The 21,369-nt window shown below is 39.4% G+C and overlaps 1 protein-coding gene across 1 annotated transcript in view; it reads left to right on the forward strand.

Annotated features, from left to right (window-relative positions):
• Positions 1–21,369, forward strand: part of TCAIM (T cell activation inhibitor, mitochondrial) — a 53,757-nt gene that overhangs the window by 26,772 nt on the left and 5,616 nt on the right. Inside the window, 4 exon segments of the mRNA XM_047771457.1 lie at positions 1,712–1,964; positions 14,113–14,235; positions 17,085–17,182; positions 17,464–17,555. Coding sequence (XP_047627413.1) covers positions 1,712–1,964; positions 14,113–14,235; positions 17,085–17,182; positions 17,464–17,555 — 566 coding nt within the window.

Here is a 21,369-nt window from a genome sequence, read left to right on the forward strand (position 1 = left end):
GATCCAGAATGGTACAGTTTATATATTAAGAAGGAACAATTCACACTATGGTTGTGTATTTGTGCAAACACATCAAACACATACACGTGTGTGTCCTCTTTAACACACACACACACAAAGCACATAGAAAAGGTCTGGAGCAGTGCTGTCCAAGAGAACTTTCTGCAATGATGTAGCTATTCTATATCTGTACCACCTGTGTTGGCAGCACCAGCTCCCGTGGCTAGTGAGCACCTGAGGTGGGGCGCCTGTGACCAGGACCTGAATTTTCAATTTTATTTGATTTCACTTAATTTTAAATAGCCACGTATGGCTAGTAGCTACTATATTAGGTAGTGCAGATGTAAATGCTTGTGTACTTAACTGTAAATAGTGTTAGGTAAAAGTGTGAGGTTGTGTACCTGTCAAGAGGAGACTTTTACTTTCTATACAGTTTTACAATAAGGGTGTACTTATTTCATGCTTACATAATTCTCAAAACCAATTTTAAGTTTTTTAAAAAAAGAAAAAAGAGCGTGTTACAATGAGAAAATACTTGTCATGGTGTCAGCTGAGTTAAACCCTCCCTCCACTCTGTTTAACCTCTTTAAGCCTATGCTTCTTCACATGTGAAAAGAAAGATAAGAATGGCCCTGGTGGGAGTGTTGACTAAAAAATTACGTGTAACTTCAACTAGTACCATGGCTAATACTCAATAAAGAAGATAAGGGGAGTTCCCGTCGTGGCGCAGTGGTTAACGAATCCGACTAGGAACCATGAGGTTGCGGGTTCAATCCCTGCCCTTGCTCAGTGGGTTAACGATCCGGCGTTGCCGTGAGCTGTGGTGTAGGTTGCAGACGAGGCTGGGATCCCGCGTTGCTGTGGCTCTGGCGTAGGCCCGTGGCTACAGCTCCGATTCGACCCCTAGCCTGGGAATCTCCATGTGCTGCGGGAGCGGCCCAAGAAATAGCAAAAAGACAAAAAAAAAAGAAGATAAGGGAGGAAACACAGTGGATTGATGACTTAATAAATTAGATTACTAGCCTGAGCCTGATGACTATGCAGTATTAAAAATCAGATTGTAAAATGCTAACTTTTTAAAAATTGGAAGTTTTAAGTCACGTCTGAAAATACTGAGTTATTAGTTATTGGATGGGGAAGTAAGAGAACACTCTCTTTCAATCATAGAGAAATTCGAGACGGGTTTCTGTGAGCACCGAGACAGGATGGGCCCCTCTCCTCAGAACCACTGTGTCAGGGCAGTCCCACCCCACCCTCCCCCTTCGCCTTTAGTGCTGGAAACTGTCTTTGCTGGACATTTGCTCATGGGAGAGCTTTTTCATTCCTTAGAGTGTAGAGACTAAATTTATGAACAGCCTTGAAAATATTCTGCATCCCCTTCTTGGGCTGGGGTGGGTTTGGTCCCTGGAGCCAAAATAGGAAAGGAAACTTGACAGTTAGCTTCATGAAGATGAAGATAGTGTGGTAATGTTTGGGTTTTGTTTTTGTTGTTTTTTTTTTTTCTTATTTTTTAATTTTAATTTTTTTGTGGTGCAATTTTGGAGAAGGGACATAATTTTCCGTTTACAGATGATTTACTAGTAGGATGAATTTTAATCGGTAATGGAGTGTTTTAAAAGATTTTGATTCTATAAATGTTTTGAAAAAAATGTTTTTAAAGTAAAGCAAGTAATCATCCATATTAATTGTTTGGGGGAATTATATTCTCTAGGATTTCGAGCAGTCAAATTTACTTTGCACACCAGAGATCTGCTAAGCACAGTATTATATATTCTCAACTCCTGCAGTTTATCTGTTGAACATATCCAAAGCTCGAATACTAATGTGCATTCCCAGCCTCTCAAGAAGGCCCAAAGGATGTCTGACAGGCCCATCAAATGGGACAAGTCCTACTACTCCTTTACTGGATTCAAAGACCCTGATGAAGACCTCGAGCAAGTCTGGAGAATGGAAACAACCCTCACGTATGTAAGAGTTTTTCTTTAAGTAAACCTATTTGTGACTCATGTTCAAATGAAAGTCTAATTTTCCAGGAAAAGGAGTGCTATAAATAGAGTTAATCCAGTGACCATTACAAAAAAGATATTTCATGTTTCTAACTTAAGATCGCCAGAATATTTCTACTGTATTTGACTTTTTTGGCCTTTTGATAGCGAACACGTGCAGCAGATTGTTTTGTTTATGCTTGAAATATCCTATTCCTCAAGGCTCTGAGCTCATGCCCTTTGCACATGGGTGCACGTTGGCTGCACAGCTGGTCAGGATGCTGAGAGCAGGGCAGGGGAGGAGAGCAAGTTCCCTGGGTTGATCAGGTTAACTGGAGACACAATGCAGAGGCGGGCAGGAGGCTGGCCTGCAGGAGTGAAGAGGCCAGCTAAAACAGGATGGTTTAAGTCTGCTACAGCCAGCTTTGGGCTATTCACATGACCCTGAAGAGCCTGTATCTTCTCAAACTGTGAAATAAAGGTTAAGAAAGTCGGCGTTGAGCAAGCCGGTATAGTAGAACTCAGCTCACTTCACCTTTGAGAAGAGGGGACCTAGTACTGTCTATCCTCTCCTACCAGTTTTCATTCCTCCCCTTACACTCCATGAGCAGCCAGGCTCCAGTACATCATTTAATTTAATAATTGAAGAGTCAGACTCTTAAAGTAGGACAGTGGATCAGCCTCATCTGAGAACCTGTTAAAAATGTAAATTATCAGATCCCACCCAGAGCTACTCAGTGAGAAACTCTGAGGATGGGGCTGTCCCTTCTATAACTTTAACATGCTCTCCAGGTGATTCTGATGGCCTGTTACATGAGACTTACTGTTGCAAGACAAAGATTTCCAACTTTGGCTGCATCCTGAAATCACCTGGAGAGCTTAATGAAGGTTTGGCATCTGAGTTAAAAAAAAAAAAATTCTACTCTTCAACTTAGCCCTGGTATATGGATAAAGGATATACCTAAGACTATAAAAATCATTAATCTTTTTCATATGTTAAGCATTTCCAGTTTCTTCAAAGAGCTCAGTAGCTTATTTTACATAATAAAATCAATATTTTAGTGTAATCCATACATAATAAAATTACCTGAAGACTGCATTGTAAAATATCACCTAGAATAGATTGAGAATTTTTTTATTATAAAAGCCATGTACAGGAGTTCCCATCATGGCTCAGTGGAAACAAATCTGACTAGTAACCATAAGGACGTAGGTTCTATCCCTGGCCCTGCTCAGTGGGTTAAGGATCCGGAGTTTCCATGAGCTGTGGTGTAGGTTGCAGACACAGCTCTGATCTGGCATTGGTGTGGCTGTGGTGTCAGCCAGTGGGAACTTCCATATGCCATGGCTGTGGCCCTACCAAAAAAACAAAAACAAAAAATGCACAGACAAATTCTCTATCATTTGTCTTGTTTGTAAAGTCACAGTTAATTTTTTTTGAGTACGTCATTGTTGGACTCCATAAAGACCAACCGTATTCTGTTCTTTTGGTTGTATCTGTGTCCAGAGAATCTGGTGTCTTCCCAGAGCATCCTCACTCATTATAGTAAGGGCAAAATGTAGTTATTCTCTGGCAGAGTATCTGCTTTGTGGATTGTCTGTACTAACTCAGGAATTCCTCCCCTTGCTATCTAGCTTGATCCCAAACAAGGAAGAGACAGGAAGGTAGCAGAATCTGAAACAGAAAGGCAGACCGGTATGTGTCTAAAGGCATGTGGTTCGTATCTGTGCCGATGATCCCTTTCTGATATGTTTGTATGTGTAACTGATGGATAAATCTCCTCCCTAAATATGTGGATTTTAATTATTCAAATTTTCTTCTGTAAACAGCACAGAGAGGAAATGTGCTCAGGAAATGATTAACTTAATGATAGGCCAGAAGTAATGAGACAGTAAGAAATAGGGATTAGAAAACCGAAGAGATGATAGAGCGTGCATTCCACGCAGAGGCTGAGTGGGAGTTAAGCAGATTGCTGAAGAGAAGGTCTCAGCCTTGAATGCACTGGGATCCAGCCCACAAAACAACTGCTTTCCCTCTTAGGGGAGATACACTCTATCTCACAGTGTGTCCAGATGAACAAAAGACTGGGAATGTCTGGCCTAAACAGTATGGGGGGAAAGTGGGATTGGATAAGTCAAGGCAAAAAAGCAAGAATGAGCATTGTAGGAGCTTAACTCAAGCCAGAGGGGCTTAAGGGTAGCATATTAAAGAAATTTAGAGAAGCAGTTAGTCCATGGTTCAGCTGATTGTTTCATAGGGTACAGTTTTGATCTGGAGCTAGGTGTGTCACCATCACGAAGGTTGTCCCAGGGACCTGGCACTCAGACTTAGCCAGCTAGCAAACTAATACGAACAGATCGGAACTGTGAAAAGCCAATTCACCAAGGTTAAGTGGTATTCCACTGGATTCCCTGACCAAGCTGAGAATTTCCTTATTTGTATGTAGTTCATCCAATAAAACTCTTCAGTCTTTAATAAAAGTAGACTCATACATTATATTACATTTTACTAAGTAGTGAGTTTTTTAAGAGAGATAATGATTTAATTAACTTTTTCTACCAATCTGCTTCATAGATTCATAAAATCCAGCCAGCATTTTTATTACACTGAATTAAAGAATTTTTGAATAAGTGTGAATATGAAGCACTGGAGGCTCAGGATGGAGAACTTGGTTTAATGTGGAGATGCAAAGTAGTCAATAAATGATGGTAGCAGCAGAAGTGACTTAGCAATGAAAGTAAAGGGCTATTTTTTAAAAAAACACTTCCTCTGTTAATGTCATTAGTGTTTACTAAAAGATACCTGCTGTTTTTAGCAAGAGATACATTGTCTTAAAGAAATTTCTGTGTTGTGTTACTAAGAATTCTTGATTTCCTTCAGAGGTATACTTTGTTTTAAATTCAGGTTCTGAGCTCTGTCACACAATAGATAGCTCATTGGACTTCTAAATTCAAGCTCTCATGTTGCCAATTTCCAGGACAAGCTCAAAGCATGTCATTTTGACTTACCTACTCTTAAAGAGGATAACAATGTAAATTAAATAGACCACTGTGTTAGAAATTGAAATCAGTGGAAGTTTGCTTTCTAATTTATTAATCATTATTATCCATATCCAGTTGTCAGTAGCTATGTATTTGTCAAACATTGAAGTCAACCCATTACTAGTTGGTTGGATCTTTCTTTTCTTAGCTTTGCCAAAATGAAATTAACAGTGACAGAGCATTACATGTTTTAGCCTTGTTTATAACAGAGGCCTTGTGTTTGCTCAAAAACTCTGATTTAAAATCAGTATTGAGGATGGTGGCTCAGTGGTTAATGGACCCAACTAGTATCCATAAGGACGTGGGTTCGATCCCTGGCCTCACTCAGTGGGTTAAGGATCTGGCGTTGGCCGTGACCTCTGGTGTAGGTCAGTCTCGGCTGGGATCCTGTGTTGCTATGGCAAAGGCCAGCAGCTACAGCTCTGATTCGACTCCTGGTTTGGGAACCTCCATAGGTGCAGCCCCCAAAAAGACAGAAGATAAAAACATTTTTTTTTTTGTCTTTTGTCTTTTTTGTTGTTGTTGTTGTTTTTGCTATTTCTTGGGCCGCTCCCGCGGCATACGGAGGTTCCCAGGCTAGGGGTCGAATCGGAGCTGTAGCCACCGGCCTACGCCAGAGCCACAGCAACTCGGGATCCGAGCCGCGTCTGCAACCTACACCACAGCTCACGGCAACGCCGGATCGTTAACCCACTGAGCAAGGGCAGGGACCGAACCCGCAACCTCATGGTTCCTAGTCGGATTCATTAACCACTGCGCTGCGACGGGAACTCCTATTTTATTTTTTAAATGTTTTTATCGGAGTTCCCGTTGTGACGCAGTGGTTAACGAATCTGACTAGGACCCATGAGGTTTCGGGTTCGGTCCCTGCCCTTGCTCAGTGGGTTAACGATCCGGCGTTGCCGTGAGCTGTGGTGTAGGTTGCAGACGCGGCTCGGATCCCGAGTTGCTGTGGCTCTGGCGTAGGCCGGTGGCTACAGCTCCGATTCGACCCCTAGCCTGGGAACCTCCGTATGCCGCGGGAGCGGCCCAAGAAATAGCAAAAAGACAAAAAAAAATAATAATAAAATAAAAATAATACTGAATTCTCCTAAATGAAACAGACAGCATTCAGAGTTGCTTACAAAAGAGCTGGAATAGGGTTGTGGCTGGTACTTGGTGTGACACTATTTTCGTATCTTTTGCTTTCATCTGTTTTTCTTGGGCTATAGACTATTGAGAGTTGCCTGGTATCACCTTAAATCTTCCTATTCAGTGCCTCTCTTCTAAATCGACCACTTTGTGTTTTGCTTAGCTTTTAAGGCTCTTCTCAGAGGTCCTTGGGTTATATTTCCTTTTTTTTTTTTTTTTTCTTTTTGTCTGTTTTTAGGGCCACACCTGCAGCATATGGAAGTTTCCAGGCTAGGGGGTCGAATCAGAGCTGTAGCTGCCAGCCTACGCCAGAGCTACAACAACGCCAGATCCGAGCTGAGTCTTTGACCTACACCACAGCTCATGGCAATGCCGCATCCTTCACCCACTGAGCAAGGCCAGGGATGGAACCTGCAACGTCATGGTTCCTAGTCGGATTCGTTGCCCCTGCGCCACAACGGGAACTCCGGGTTATATTTCTTGAGCATTAGTATCTGGTTCATGACTTACATGAACCAGATCATCACACCTTAAGCTTTACTAAGTATAATTTTAGGAAAAAAGGCTAGACTGGGTAGGATAGGAGAGGATAGCTCTGTACTGAAAACAGGCAACAAAGGGAAGATATAAACTGTTCTTTGGGCCCTTTGAGTAAATTGCAGTATAGACTAAATGCTGAAAAAAAAGAAAAAAAGAAAAAAAATCTGTTTGCATTTACCAGCATACCTTGGAGTGCTGATGTCCCAGTTATGACAGCTATACAAATTTGGAGGATTTCATATTTCTTGTTTCCATAACCTTACCCAGTCTCCTTGGTCCAGTGTGCTCACATAGGCCCTGAGCCCCTTCCAACCAACCATGACCTTTTCCCAAATGTGGACATTGCCCAGTTTTTGAAGGAACCCCTGATGAGGGTTTGTTCAACATGTTGTTTTATGTTATGTTAGTTTTTGCCAGTAAGGATTCCAGGAGCTTCTGTCATCAAAATCAGGGTAGTATCTATATCAGTTTCTTATTTTTAATTATTAGGTTTTTTTAATTTGTGATTATTTTGCAAATAATTATAAAATTATTGAAACGTTTGAGAGCTTTCAGATCATATGTATGGAGTGACTGCCCCCTAGTCAGGAGATTTAGGCTACCTGTAACTCAGCCAAAACCTGTTCGCCACCATGGTCATTTTGGCCATACAGTTTTTTTTATTTTCATTCTTGTATTGTTTAACTTATCTTTATTATATATGTAGGTTATAGACAAAGATATATAAGGACCATGCAAAGAATTATATAACTGAGAAGGAGCATAAAAATGGTAATTATGGGGAGTTCCCTAGTAGCTCAGTGGGTTAAGGATCTGGCATTGTCACTGCTGCAGTTTGGATCACTGCTGTGGCACAGGTTCTATCCCAGGCCTAGGAACTTCTGCATGCCATGGGCACAGCCCAAAAAAAAAGGGGAAAAAAAGATAGATAATTCTTCAGATTTACATCAAACTGATCTTCACCTGACTTACAAATTGCATTCACCTGATCAAAATTTATTCTTGAAAACATGATATTTCTCATATTTTAGAACATAACATTAGAAAGAGAAAATGGTTTTATTTAGTGTAAAATTTCAAATAATTTTTTTCCTTTGTTTCTGCAGGGAAGTGCAGGCTGAAATTATCTCAGTATTTTGAAATAAAACACAGAAATCATGAAAATATATCAGTTGAATTTTTTTAAAACACAACATAGAAGAATTATCGGGTCATAAAAGCTCCATTTAATCTATTTTTCATACATCCGGTAATTATATTTCAATCTACCTTTTAGGACATACTGTATAATTTTGAATTTCTCAGAAATTGTGCTTTATCTTACTACAAAATCACTTTACTAGGTACTAAATACAAAGTATAAAATGAAATGTTTAATACTTAAGGGATGTTTTTAATTGTATATTATAGCAAAAAGAATTTACCAGTCTAAAAAAAATTAGGAAATGCTACTCTGTGTTGTAGCTTTTAGTATTTCCATATTTTGCATATATTCTCTGATTATCAAGTAATACTATAACGAAATGTATTTTAATTATACAATTTATGTTCAGAAGAAACCAACAAGATCTATTTGTATCTAAATAAAATTGTCCCATATGTCATGTCTATCCCGTTGAAAAATCATGTTATTGAACTATAGAAAGATCATTGAAATGCTATTCTGTTAACTACCGAAATACCAGTAAATGTCAGACTTCCATTTTTCTCTTTGCAGTTGGCACCCATAGTTTTATTTCACTTCAGTGTCTTAAGTTCTGAATCAGTCTTAGTGTCCATGTAATGCCACATTGGAAAACTATAACATTGGCAGTAGTTCTGTAGAATATTTGGGAATTTTATAATCATGATTTAACTTATATCATGCATTTATTCACTATTCAAGTCAGTGTTTTTCAAATTTCAAGTCATAATTGGTTTAGGTGAGACTTTTGAAATTTCTAAAGATGGTTCTTTTTGCATATACAATTAAAAAACAAACAAAAAAAGCAAGCTTGAGAAAATTATTTTCAGAATTATGACCTTGAGGGAATAAGTCCTAGGAGAACTTATTTTCTCACCCTGTGCCTTGAATCTGGGTTCTTGGGAACACTTACCTTATCTAGGCCATCTCTAGTTCCTGAGACTGAAAAGAAAAGATTGGGAAAAGAAGTCTTTGCAAAGCACATTTTTAAACTAATGAGCTTTATTTGTAATATCTAACTCATGGTTAAACTTAGAAAATGAAGCCATGAGACCTCTTTGTCTTTATATGTGCATCATACATGTCAACTTTGGCATCAAAATTAAAATGTAAATGAGCACTACTTAATTGGCTTAAAGGAAATTAAGCACTTATATAAATTCTCAAAAATACAGAAGTAACTGGCCAGAATTAACTTTAAGTTGATGTGAACTGGGAAATACTCAGTATTAGAATAATATCTAGCATTAAAGCTCAAGTCTGTTGATCTAATTAATATAGGTGGTCTTTAGAGTTACCCACATTAAGTATAAAATACCTTATTGTACCTAGGTTTAATGGAAGTCATTTGAGGCACTGAGTCATCAGTTACTCAACAGAAACTAAAGTTATTTAGGACTGTTAATCAATATGTCCAGTGCCACCCTCTAATGTTCCTCTATAAGGAAAACGCGTTTTTAGAAATTGTAAAAGACAGTCCATGTTTGCTTTAGAAAAATAGGATGTGTGTTTTCAATAAGGCATGAGGAATGGAGTTGCATTTATTAAGAAAAGAAAGTATGTCTGTCTTGTAGCGTGTTGCTCTGGATGGAAAAATAAGGGACAGACTAATATGGATACAGAAAATGATACAAGATGTGTGGGAAATGGACACTGAAAAAAACAGTTTTGTGCATGGTCGGGACTAAGTTTAGAATAAATTTAACTGTAAATTACTTTTAAAGGAAAGCTGGTACAAAACTTGAATTGGGGAGTTCCCGTCGTGGCTCGGTGGTTAACGAATCCGACCAGGATTCGTCATGAGGTTGCGGGTTCGATCCCTCCCCTTGCTCAGTGGGTTAAGGATCCAGCGTTGCTGTGAGCCATGGTATAGGTTGCAGACGCGGCTCAGATCCCGTGTTGCTGTGGCTCTGGTGTAGGCCGGTGGCTACAGCTCCAAAGAGACCCCTAGCCTGGGAATCTCCACATGCCACAGGAGCGGCCCAAGAAATGGCAAAAAAAAGACCGAAAAAAAAAAAAAATTGAATTTGGCTTTTCTCTTTCTGCTAAAAGAACAAAGTCTTCTTGGAACACTACTTTTGACAACAGATTATGTGAAGTTCTTTTCCTTTAAGTGATCTGGATTTGCTTTTGAGAGCTTTTGTAACTTTGGGCAAAGTATCATCTACAGTGGCCTATTAACCCTCTAAAGGAACCAGGCCGTAATTTCTTTTTTTCTCTAAAAACAATATGACTACCCTAAATTTAGGAGTGGAGGGACTGAAACTTGTACAGAACCTCCACTGTGTCTTTAGAGGGATTTGACCAGGTATGGGATGGCCTTTTCTGGCTCACTTCTGAATTTGGGAAATTAAGTGACAAGGCACCCCTATATTGGGAATAGAGGAACCATACTGTCTGAAATGGGACAAATTCTACCTGGTTCCTCGGATGGACACCCCAGGGACAATGTCTCAATCTAATCACGCTAAAAAGTTGTGACTTGTTTGCCACTGACTGGATATGGAGACTGGAAATCTATCGGAGGGCCCCTAATGGGACCTGCTGGAGTTGAGGAACTAGCTTGTGACCCTGGCTTCCTCTAGGGTGCATTGGCAGATACACTCTCGGTTTCCCTTGGGCCCAAGGTGGACATCTTCATAATAGGTGGACTCAGTCAGTTTTCAGATGGCATGACCACTTGATCAATTTCTTTGTTCCCAACATAGGCCTGGAGAGTGTTATTCTCCGTGTAGAAGCTCTAGCTAAGTTCTTAAATGATAGCTAGAGAAGCATTACCTTGTTAAATGCTGAGGTCTCCTAATGAGAAAGGCAATCCTATAAAATAGAATGGCCCTAGACGGCCTCACTGCCTCTCAAGGAGGAACCCGCGCCATCATTCACTCAAAATGCTGTGCTTTTATACCGGATGACTGAAGATATCTCTGCTTTGCTTAATGAGATAAAAGCCCAAGTACAGAAAGTAAATGATGCAAATGCCTCTGAAGTAGTGACTGCAGTTTCAGACTGGTTTTCTGACATGCTAAGCTGGATTCCAGAGGTTATTCATTCAGTTCTTTCCGGAACAGTTAAATTCTTTGTCTCAGTCCTTCTTAATAGGAATAATTATCTATGCCTCAATTAGACTCCTTCTATGTTGTATTCCATACGAATGCAAAAAGACTACAAAAACTGTCTTTAAGCCCCCATCTGAATGGCACAATGTTTGTTCCTTCCATGAGAAGATCCCCCATTTGCTGCCCCTATTCAGCAGGCAGATGATTCTGATGCCCGTTCCCCCTTTTCCATCGAAATGGAAGGAACGAACTAGCCGTGGGGAATTAATTTGATGGAGGCACCTCACATACCTAAGAAAGAAAATTATATTCTGCATGCTTCTTTTAGAAAGGACTAGTGTAAGTTAAATAGCATCAGAATCCTTCCTTGTGCTTCTCCCTGGCCCGGTTGTAGCCCAAACACCTTTAGGCCACCCTTTCGTTCTTCTTCTCCTCTCAGTCCTGGCTTTATCCTCCCTCTGAAACTACTGACACCCAAAATATTTCTGTCTAGTACTGAAACAGTAAGGCCTTGTGGGGCCCCTGGGGACAAGCCTTTCTGTGTCCCCCATTTCTTTTTCAGGAAATAGGCCTCATTCAGCCTCCTTGACCTTCCCTGAATTCCAAAGGACAGGTTTAAACTGTTGCTAGTCAGGGAAGGGGGAGAGTTAAATTCACTAGGAAAATACATGGAGAGCTTTATCAAATGAGTGATAAGCCTCAGATTAATACAGTATGATGTCTCAACAGTAACCAGAGTTTCTTTGTCAATTGCGTTGTAATCAGATCTTAAAAATGCTTTCTTAGGACTTTTGTCATTAGAGGCAGTTAATGGCCTTACTCTGATGTCTTTGCAAAAATGCTTCCTCTTCGAGGAAACATCCACATGCATGCACGCATGTATACATACACACAGAGCTATAGAGCGAGTTTAACTGGTATCGCCTGATAATTAGAGTCAGGTTATTTATATTTGGCAGTAATACCCCCAAAAGTGATGCCTGTTGTTTTCAGTGGATTATGTAGGAGGCATATGATCTTGATTTACCCCATTAGTAGCGATATTAACTTAGGTCATTTGATTAAGGTGATGTCTCCCAGTTTTTTCCACAGTAAAGTAACTATTTTACCCTTCAATTAGTGTCTTTTGAGGAGATAATTAGAGCTTTGTAACTATCCTTGTACTCACCAATTTGTACCACTTAGCTCTAGAATTCATTGATGATTTTTGCTGAATCACGTATTATGATGGTTGCCAAATGGTAATTTCCTAATCTTATCATCCCTTCAAGCTGGCCTCTGTGTCCCCATCATTTTTTAAGAACTCTCTTGCTTTCTGATCCACCAAGGTGTTCTAGACCCATCTGGACTATCCCTGCCCCAGGGTTTGATTGAGCCATTTTGCCAAGAAGCTCTAGTTCTTTCTAGAAGGGAATGATTTTTAGAAACCAAGATCTAGTTGCCACATGTATTCAGTTGCTACTGAAGGTCTCGGTGGCCAGAGTGAGAAAATATGTATTCTTTTGTGTGTGTGTGTGTCTTTTTAGGGCTGCGCCTCCAGCACATGGATGTTCCCAGGCTAGGGGTCGAATCAGAGCTGCAGCTGCCGGCCTACATACCACAGCCACAATAACACCAGATCCAAGCCACGTCCGACTACACCACAGCTCACAGCAACGCCAGATCCTTAACCCACTGAGCAAGGCCAAGGATCGAACCTCCATCCTCATGGATACTTGTCGGGTTCATTAACTGCTGAGCCACAGCGGGAACTCTGGGACCTCCTGTATCTTTATATCTACAGATAGATTGAATAGATAGATATTAAATGCCTTCATTTTCATCTGAGTGTTTAGAAATGAAACAAAAAATCGAAACTAGACCAGTTAAATCTTATACACTAAATGTAAGAATTCCAAAATCAGATTGTGAATATGTAATCATAAGATAAATATTTCATTCTACATTTTAAGACATTTGGTCCCCAAACCAAACACGGCATGTCATTTGGTAATTCTATTAACGAATCAACCTTTCTCTTACATAAATTGATTAACATGTGTTATTTAATAAATGAGGAAAAGGTTGGGGAATTGCAGTAGCATAATACAGTATAAAGTAAAATATTTCTACTAATTTTCTTCTCTCTCATGCATCATGCGGAAATGACACAATCTTTACCAGTTTTTTTTTTTTTTTTTTGGTCTGTCTTTTTAGGGCCACACCTGCAGCACATGGAAGTTCCCAGGCTAGGGGTCTAAGCAGAGCTGTAGCCACCAGCCTACACCACAGCCACAGCAACGGGGATCGAAGCCGCGTCTATGACCTATACTACACCACAGCTTATGGCAACGCTGGATCCTTAACCCACTGAGTGAGGCCAGGGATCAAACAAACCTGCATCCTCATGGTTGCCAGTCAGGTTCGTTAACTGCTGAGCCACGACAGGAACTCCTTTACCAGTATTCTTAAAGGAGGAGTAGGTTGTACATAATTAATGAATCAAAAAAAATGCGGAACACCTTTATCTAGAGGATACGTCCCCCCTCCCCTCACTTGTGGATGACTGATGGAGCGAAGACCTAGCAGAGCTGCTCAGAGGTGCAGTAAACATAAGAGAGCTTTGAAGTATCTTTAATTCTTTAAAAATCATCCCATTTCTGGAAATACAGTAACAGATTAGGTGTAACTTTGGGGGGGGGGTGCTGTACGTGCGGCATACGGCAGTTCCCAAGCTAGGGGTCTAATCATTGCTGTAGGTGCCAGCCTACATCACAGCCACAGTAATGCAGGTTCTGAGCCGCATCTGCGACCTATATACCACAACTCGTGGCAACACTGGATCCTTAAACCACTGATCGCGGCCAAGGATCAAACCTGCGTCCTTGTGGATACTAGTCAGGGTCATTACCATTGAGCCACAATGGCAACTCCAAAATTTAACCTTTTTTGATAGACAAAGGAAGAAGTTGTAGCTAGAATAGGATTTTAATGGGTGCTGGCAGTTCTCCAAGAAGGCTTCTTTAGAAGCAGATATTTACTCTAAAAGGATAAACCTGATAGGAGTACTTATAATTTGGTAAAGGTGTGGTTGGAAGCTCAGTTAACCATGATCATGGGTAATGATCATGTCTTTCAGTAGGCGAAATGTTTGCATTATAGTTAGTTTTCCAACGTGTCTGTTTTTTCTTTCTAGATCCTGGCTAGATAACAATGGAAAGAGTGCAGTTAAAAAGCTGAAGAATAGTTTGCCACTTAGAAAAGAACTCAGTCGTTTAAAAGATGAACTGTCCCATCAACTGGAGCTCTCAGATATCAGGTAATGGAGAAAACCATTAATTTAGAGATTAAAGTAAACTTATTACCTATTAGTAAAAGTCTCTAACAGTTAAACATTTGCATCTCTATTTTGATAACTAAATATTCTTCAATTATCTTTTTATAAAAGTAATCAAATGTTTATTTGTGTAAGAAACTTAGGAATTTTCTGTTTAAGTTAGTGAAGTAAGGTTTTGATACTGACATTTTTAGCTTAATAGTTTTTGTTTTTGTTTTTTAACATTATGAGCTTGTAAGAAAAATATCCTTTTCTATGGCGTTCGCATCGTGGCTCAGTGGAAACAAACTGAGTAGCATCCATTGAGGACGCAGGTTCGATCCCTGGCCTCACTCAGTGGGTTAAGGATCCAGCATTGCTATGAGCTGTGGTGTAGGTTGCAGACGCAGCTCGTATCCCACATGGCTGTGGTTGTGGCATAGGCCAGTGGCTACAGCTCCCATTCAGCCACTAGCCTGAGAACCTCCGTATGCCGCATGTGTGGTCCTAAAAAGAAAAAACAAAAATCCTTTTCTGTATGCATATAATGTGTAAAAAATTATGATTTCCCTATCATGTAAAATTGGCATTCAAGTTTAGAAACAGAAAAGGAGAGGAACAAATGTTGTATTCTTTGGTTCTATTTTAGAGAACATGACTTTTTTTTTTCTTTTTTTAAATTAAGGTATAATTGACATAAAACATTAGTTACAGGCATATTACATAACAATTCATTATTTGTATACAGTGCAAAATGATTACAATGAGTCTAGTTAGTATCTGTTACACAAATAGTTGGAAACTATATATATGAGAACTTTTGAGATCTACTCTTAGTAACTGTCAAAAATGTTATACAGTGTTATTAACTACAGTCGCCATATGACCTGATTTTTTAATTTTTAGGTTTTCATAAACTCAAAATCACAGTTATGTAAAGATATATGCTGAAGTTTATTCTAAAAGTGACAGCTGTTACAACTCTAAGGACTGAATCATGTGATGCAAATGTGGGACTCCCCATTTGTAGAACCCTGATATGTATCATCTGGTCTGATGCTTAAACTGCTGTTGCTGGGGGGTTCCCGTCATGAGTCAGTGGAAGCGAATCTGACTAGTATCTATGAGGATGCAAGTTCAATCCCTGGCCTCGATCAGTGGGTTAGGGATCCAGCTTTGCCATGAGCTATGGTTTAGGTAACAGATGCGGCTTGGATCTGGCGTTGCTGTGGCTGTGGCGTAGGCTGGTGACTACAGCTCTAATTCGACCCCTAGCCTGGGAACCTCCATATGCCATTGGCTCGGCCCTAAAAAGAAGGCAAAAAAAGTTTAAACTGCTGTTGCCTTTGCTGTAGCTTATTGTGTTGTTTTCAGCCCTCATTATCAAGACTTTTTTCTTGACTCTTTGGGTACTGTGCTTGCAGAATACAGATAGTACTTGCATGTTCTGTTATGTATTCAAATCGTAGTTGTCTAAGATAATTCAAATTTCAAAGGAAAGCATTTACACTTGGAGCCTATGGGATATTTGGATTTGTGCTGAAAGCTGCTCTCTTATTGTCCTGTCCAAGCTTTATAGGGGGCTCCTGCAATGCCATAATCTAGTAACATAGACTTTGCTAACTAAAAACAAGAGTGAGATCCTTTTTAAAGGTCTATAAACAAATTAATATGCATGAAAATAACTTTTTCTAAATAAATTTATGAAGATCTGATGAAGCAGACTGGGATTAGGAAAATGAAAGAGTTTCTTAAACATAAGGAGAAGTATTATTTTATAGTGGAGACACTTCTCAGCTTTAATTCTTACTGTGGTAGATATCCGTAGCTATAACCTACATAACAAAAGCTCTTTGAGGTTCTCAGTGTTTAAGAGTACACAGAGGTTCTGAGACCAGAACATTTGAGAACCATGAATGAGCATGAGGGTTCTCCACTTACTGGAAAATTAACAGTAATTTTAACTACTTTTTAATTTCATTCACAAGTCTCCAACAAGAGGAAGCATTGTGACCAATGACATTGTGGGTTAAAAGAGTAATTTTTAAAGCTAATTTCACTTTATCAGGAATGACATTCACCAGAATTGGTGTCAGGATGCGGAAGGAGCCTAAGTTCTTTGAGAGCCTGTTTGAGTGCTTTACTCCTTTACGAATGTATGGTATCGCCTTTGACTTGTACCACCTGTGCTGTGGGACATGCCCTCACTTTGCTTATAGGAAAGAGAAACCTTAGGAAGACTCAAAGCAGTTTGTTCAAGGTCGCAGAACTAGTAAATCACAGAATTAGAGTTCACAGGTGGGTTTTCTGTTACCACCTACTACCCGTGCCCTTGACACTTACACAGCAGCCCCTCTGTGACATCACGTGAATATCACGTTCCATTGTGTCTTCACTGAGATTTAATGCTCACCCATAAAATGAGCAGATTACATGATGTCATAAAAATCACTTTCTCTAGAATATTTTTTTTAATCTGATAAACCTAACTGGAATTCCTAATTGGAATTTAAATCTAAGACAAAATTACCCTTGAACTGTGTGAAGAAGAAAAAATTTTTTTCCAGAGTTTTTCCCATTCCACCCTCTTATTTTAAAAGAGAAACAACATAGTGTTTTTGCTTGTTTTAAATCTTTGGATAACAGAATTTAGTGGTAATATTTTTACCATCTAGTAAACAGTTCATTTTCCATTTGGTCGCTTCTTAAAATATGAGTTAGTTTGGAAATATGTTGTGTGTCTACTTGAGAGGGAAACTCCTAGGCTTTCACAGGCTCAAGCAGGTGGGGCCGAGTGCCCGTCTCCCCCTCGGGGGCATGGGGCTAACAGCCGGTGTGCTCTGTTGGACCAGGTGGCAGAGGAGCTGGGGCATCGCCCATCGCTGCAGCCAGCTGCACAGTTTAGGCCGCTTAGCCCAGCAGAACTTGGAAACACTTAAAAATGCAAAAGGTAAATAATTTCCATTCGCTTTTGATAGACATATCCCTTTACTGCTATAAGCATCTGTAAATTCTAGAGGAAAACTGTTAAAAGCCTACATAAATGTGACTTTATCCCAGCTGAATTTTTTAATCCATTCCTTTGAAGAAAACAGTGACATAAAATAGCCTTGAAGTTTCTACTGAATTTAATCCTGCATTTATACACAAAATTTAAGTAATTATTTGCACAGTGCTAAAAGAATGAAGCCTCTCAGGACAGTGACCAAAGGGTTTGTGTTTTATCATCAGGATGTACAATAATATTTACAGACCGGTCCGGGATGAGTGCAGTGGGCCATGTGATGCTAGGAACAATGGATGTCCATCATCACTGGACAAAAGTAAGAAAAAGCTCTAAAAGCAAAACAATATCTCTGATTTGCCTTCCATATACTTTTGTTTCAAATTATGCTAATATGTCAGTGAACTAAAAAAGATTTTTAATCATCATTTCAACTGCTTGCAGATCAGATGTGTAATATTATGTAGTTAAAATTGTTAGAGAACTAATTCTGAAATCCATTGTTATTTGGAAATTTTGTGGTCTCTTCTGAAGCATAGCCTAAAGACCTACATTCTGTTGTTCTGTTTTTAACAGATTTTCTGTATAAATGACGTACAGTAAGCTGCACATAGGTAGTGTGTATAACCTAATGTGTAAATATCCATGAAACTGTTAGCATAATCAAGATATTGCACCCATCCATTACCCACAAAAGTTCATGCTCCTAACCCTAGCTTACATCCCACCACCCCCTCCCCAAGCAACTACTGGTCTGCTTTCTGTAACTTAGTTTATATTTCTAGAGTTTTATATAAGTGGAATCACAGAGTATTGTGGGGTAGATCTGATTTCTTTCACTCAGCATAGTTATCTTGAGAAGCATCCATGCTCTTGTATGCATTAAGAATTTATGGAGTTCCTGTTCTGGCTCAGCAGGTTAAAAACCCAACCTAGCGTCTCTGAGGATGCAGGTTTGATCCCTGGATTCATCAGTGGGCTAAGGATCCAGCATTGCCATGGCTGTGGCATAGGCCTGGAGCTGCAGCTGTAAATCAACCTCTTAGACCCAGAACTTCCATATGCTGCGAGTGCAGCCATAAAAAGAAAAAAGAAAGAATATATTCCTTTTTATTTCCACGTAGTATTCCATCATATGGATGTATACAGTTTGTTGTTCCTTCCACTTATTGATAGACATTGGATTCTGTCAACTTTTGGCCATTAGAAATAAAGCTGCTATGAACATTTATCTACACATATATTTCCATTTCTCTTGGATAAATACCTAAAAGAGGAATGACTGGTTAGGTTAGGGTATTTTAATCTTTTAAGAAACTTCCAGTACTGGCTGTGGCCATCTTTTTAACTTTAGACATTCTAATAAGTGTGTGGTACTATCATTATGGTACTGTCTCATTGTGTTCATTTGCATTTCTCTAATGATGAATGATGTGGAGCATCTTTTCATGTGCTTGTTTGACATCCATATATCTTCTTTGATGAACTGTTTAAATCAAATATTTGGTAGAAAATACTTGCAAACCACATATCTGACAAAATCTTATATCTAAATATATAAAGAAGTCTCAGAACTCAACAGTAAGAAAACAGTGTAATTAGAAAATGAGCAAAAGACATGAACAGATGTGTCACAGAAGAGGTCATACAGATGATGAATAGGCACATGAAAAACCAAAGAAAAATGCAAATTCAGACTGCAGTATTATTGCACACCTGTCAGAATGGCTAAAATGAAAAACAATGACACTACCAAATGCTGGCAAAGATGCAGAAAAACTAGACCACTCATCCATTTCTGCTGAGACTGTAAAATGGCACAGGTGCTCTAGAAAAGAGTCTGGCAGTTTCTATAATACTAAACAGGTGCTTACCATGTGGTTTGGTAGCTGCCCTTTGGGGCATTTATTCTAGAGAAATAAAAAATCATGTTCACACAAAAAACTGTACACACCTCTTCACGATAGCAAAAAACTAGGGAAAAACCCTAATATCCTTCAGTGTTGGAATGGTTCCACAAATCTTGGCACATCCATGCGAAAGAACATCACACAGCGATAAGAAGGAATGAACTGGTGATGTAGGCAACAACTCAGGTGGATCTCAAGGGCATTGTGCTCAGTGAAAACAGTCTCACAAGGTTATTCGGTGTACGATTCTATGTGTATAACATTTGTAAAATAATAAGACTATAGAAAAAATAGATTAGTGGTTGTCAGGGGTCGAGGGGCAGAGGTGTCCGTGGCTCTGGAAGTGTAGCAGGGATCCTTGTAGTGCAACTGTTCTGTATGGTGACTGGTTGTGTCACATGAATCTACACGTGATAAAACTGCATACAATTAGGAAGTTCCCTTGTGTCACAGCAGGTTAAGGATCCAGCGTTTGCCAAAGCTGTGGCATAGGTCACAACTGCACAGATTCAGTCCCTGGCCTGGGAACTTCCACATGCCACAGGCATGCATAAGAAAAACAAACGAAAAAATGCATACAATTAATTACACCCACACGAGTGCAAGCAAGATTGATAAAATCTGAATAAGGTCAGTGGAGTGTAGCCATGTCTACTTCCTGACTGTGACAGTATATATACTTTTGCAAGATGTCACCACTGGGGAAACTAGATGAAAGATGTATGAATCTACAGTTATCTGCAAAGTTGTTGAAAAGTAGATAACATTTACACAGGAGTAACCCATTGAGAGAAAAATTGAAAAGTATAAGCAAGATTATTTTTCACAAAGTGTTAGAAGTGTATTAACAACTTGTAGAATTTTTAAACTGCTGTTGCTTTTATTATAGCAGTTTTTAACGCCTTTCGACTCTTCTGAAAGTTGTGTAACTGTACCTTTCTATATAAAATCTTATGTCCTTAATGTAGCACACAGATCCTTCCCTGATCCAGCGCCACCTGCCTCCTTAGCCTCACCTCCTCCCACTCAGGCCACACCTGCCACACCAGACTCCTGGTTTTTGAACATGCTGTCCCTACTTGTGCTTCCAGATTTACACAGGCTTTTTTTCTTCCCCTGAAACTTTCCCACATGCATCTACCCTTCTCTACACCTTTTTTTAATTGAAATAGAGTTCATTTACAGTGTTGTGTTAGTTTCTGGTGTACAGCAAAGTGATTCATTCATGATATTCTTTTCCATTATGGTTCCTTACAGGATATTGAATATAGTTCCCCATGCTATACAGTAGGCCTTTGCTATCATCAATTTTACATATCGTGTAAGTGGTAATCCCAAACTCCTTTATCCTTCTCTCTTTCCCCATAATGATAGTACCACACATAAGCTTGTTTTCTGTGTGAGTCTGTTTCTGTTTTGTAAATAGATTCATTTGTGTCATATTTTAGATTCCATGTATAAGTGCTGTCATTTTGTATTTATCTTTTTCTTCCTGCCTTACTTCACTTAGTTTGATAATCTCTAGGTCTATCCATGTTGCTGCAAATGGAATGATTTCACTGGTTTTTATGGCTGAGTAGTATTGCATTGTATGTGTGTAACACATCTTCTTTCTCCATTCATCTGTTAACGGACATTTTGGTTGCTTCCATGACTTGGCTGTCATAAGCGCTACTGTGAACGTAAGAATGCATATGTCTTTTCAAATTGGAGTTTTCATCTTTTCCAGATATGTGCCCAGGAGTGGGATTGCTGTATCCTATGGTAACTCTAGTTTTAGTAGGAACCTCCATACTGTTTTCCATAGTGGCTGCACCAAATTACATTCCTACCAAGTGTAGGAGGGTTCCCTTCCCCCCCCCTCTGGCATTTGCTTTTTATAGACATTTTGATGATGGCCACTTTTATCAGTGTGAAGTGATACCTCATTGTAACTTTGATTGGCATTCTCTAGTTTGTTATTTTGATTGGCATTTCTCTAGTAATTAGCAAGGCATCTAACCATCTCTAAATCCTATTTATCTTTTCATATTGGTCGCCTTAGACTTCTTTAGAAAACTTTACATGCCCCTCCAGTCCCTTCACCTTGACATGGCACTTGATACGCTGAATTCAGATTTAGAATTTGTTTCCCTGCATCCTGACCATGAGCCTGTGGCTTTATTATACTGTTTAAGATTCTTAACCTGCATCCTTTTATTTGGAACATTTTTTTTCTTCAGT

Source organism: Phacochoerus africanus, chromosome 1, assembly GCF_016906955.1.
Source record: "Phacochoerus africanus isolate WHEZ1 chromosome 1, ROS_Pafr_v1, whole genome shotgun sequence".
Lineage (NCBI taxonomy): Eukaryota > Metazoa > Chordata > Mammalia > Artiodactyla > Suidae > Phacochoerus > Phacochoerus africanus.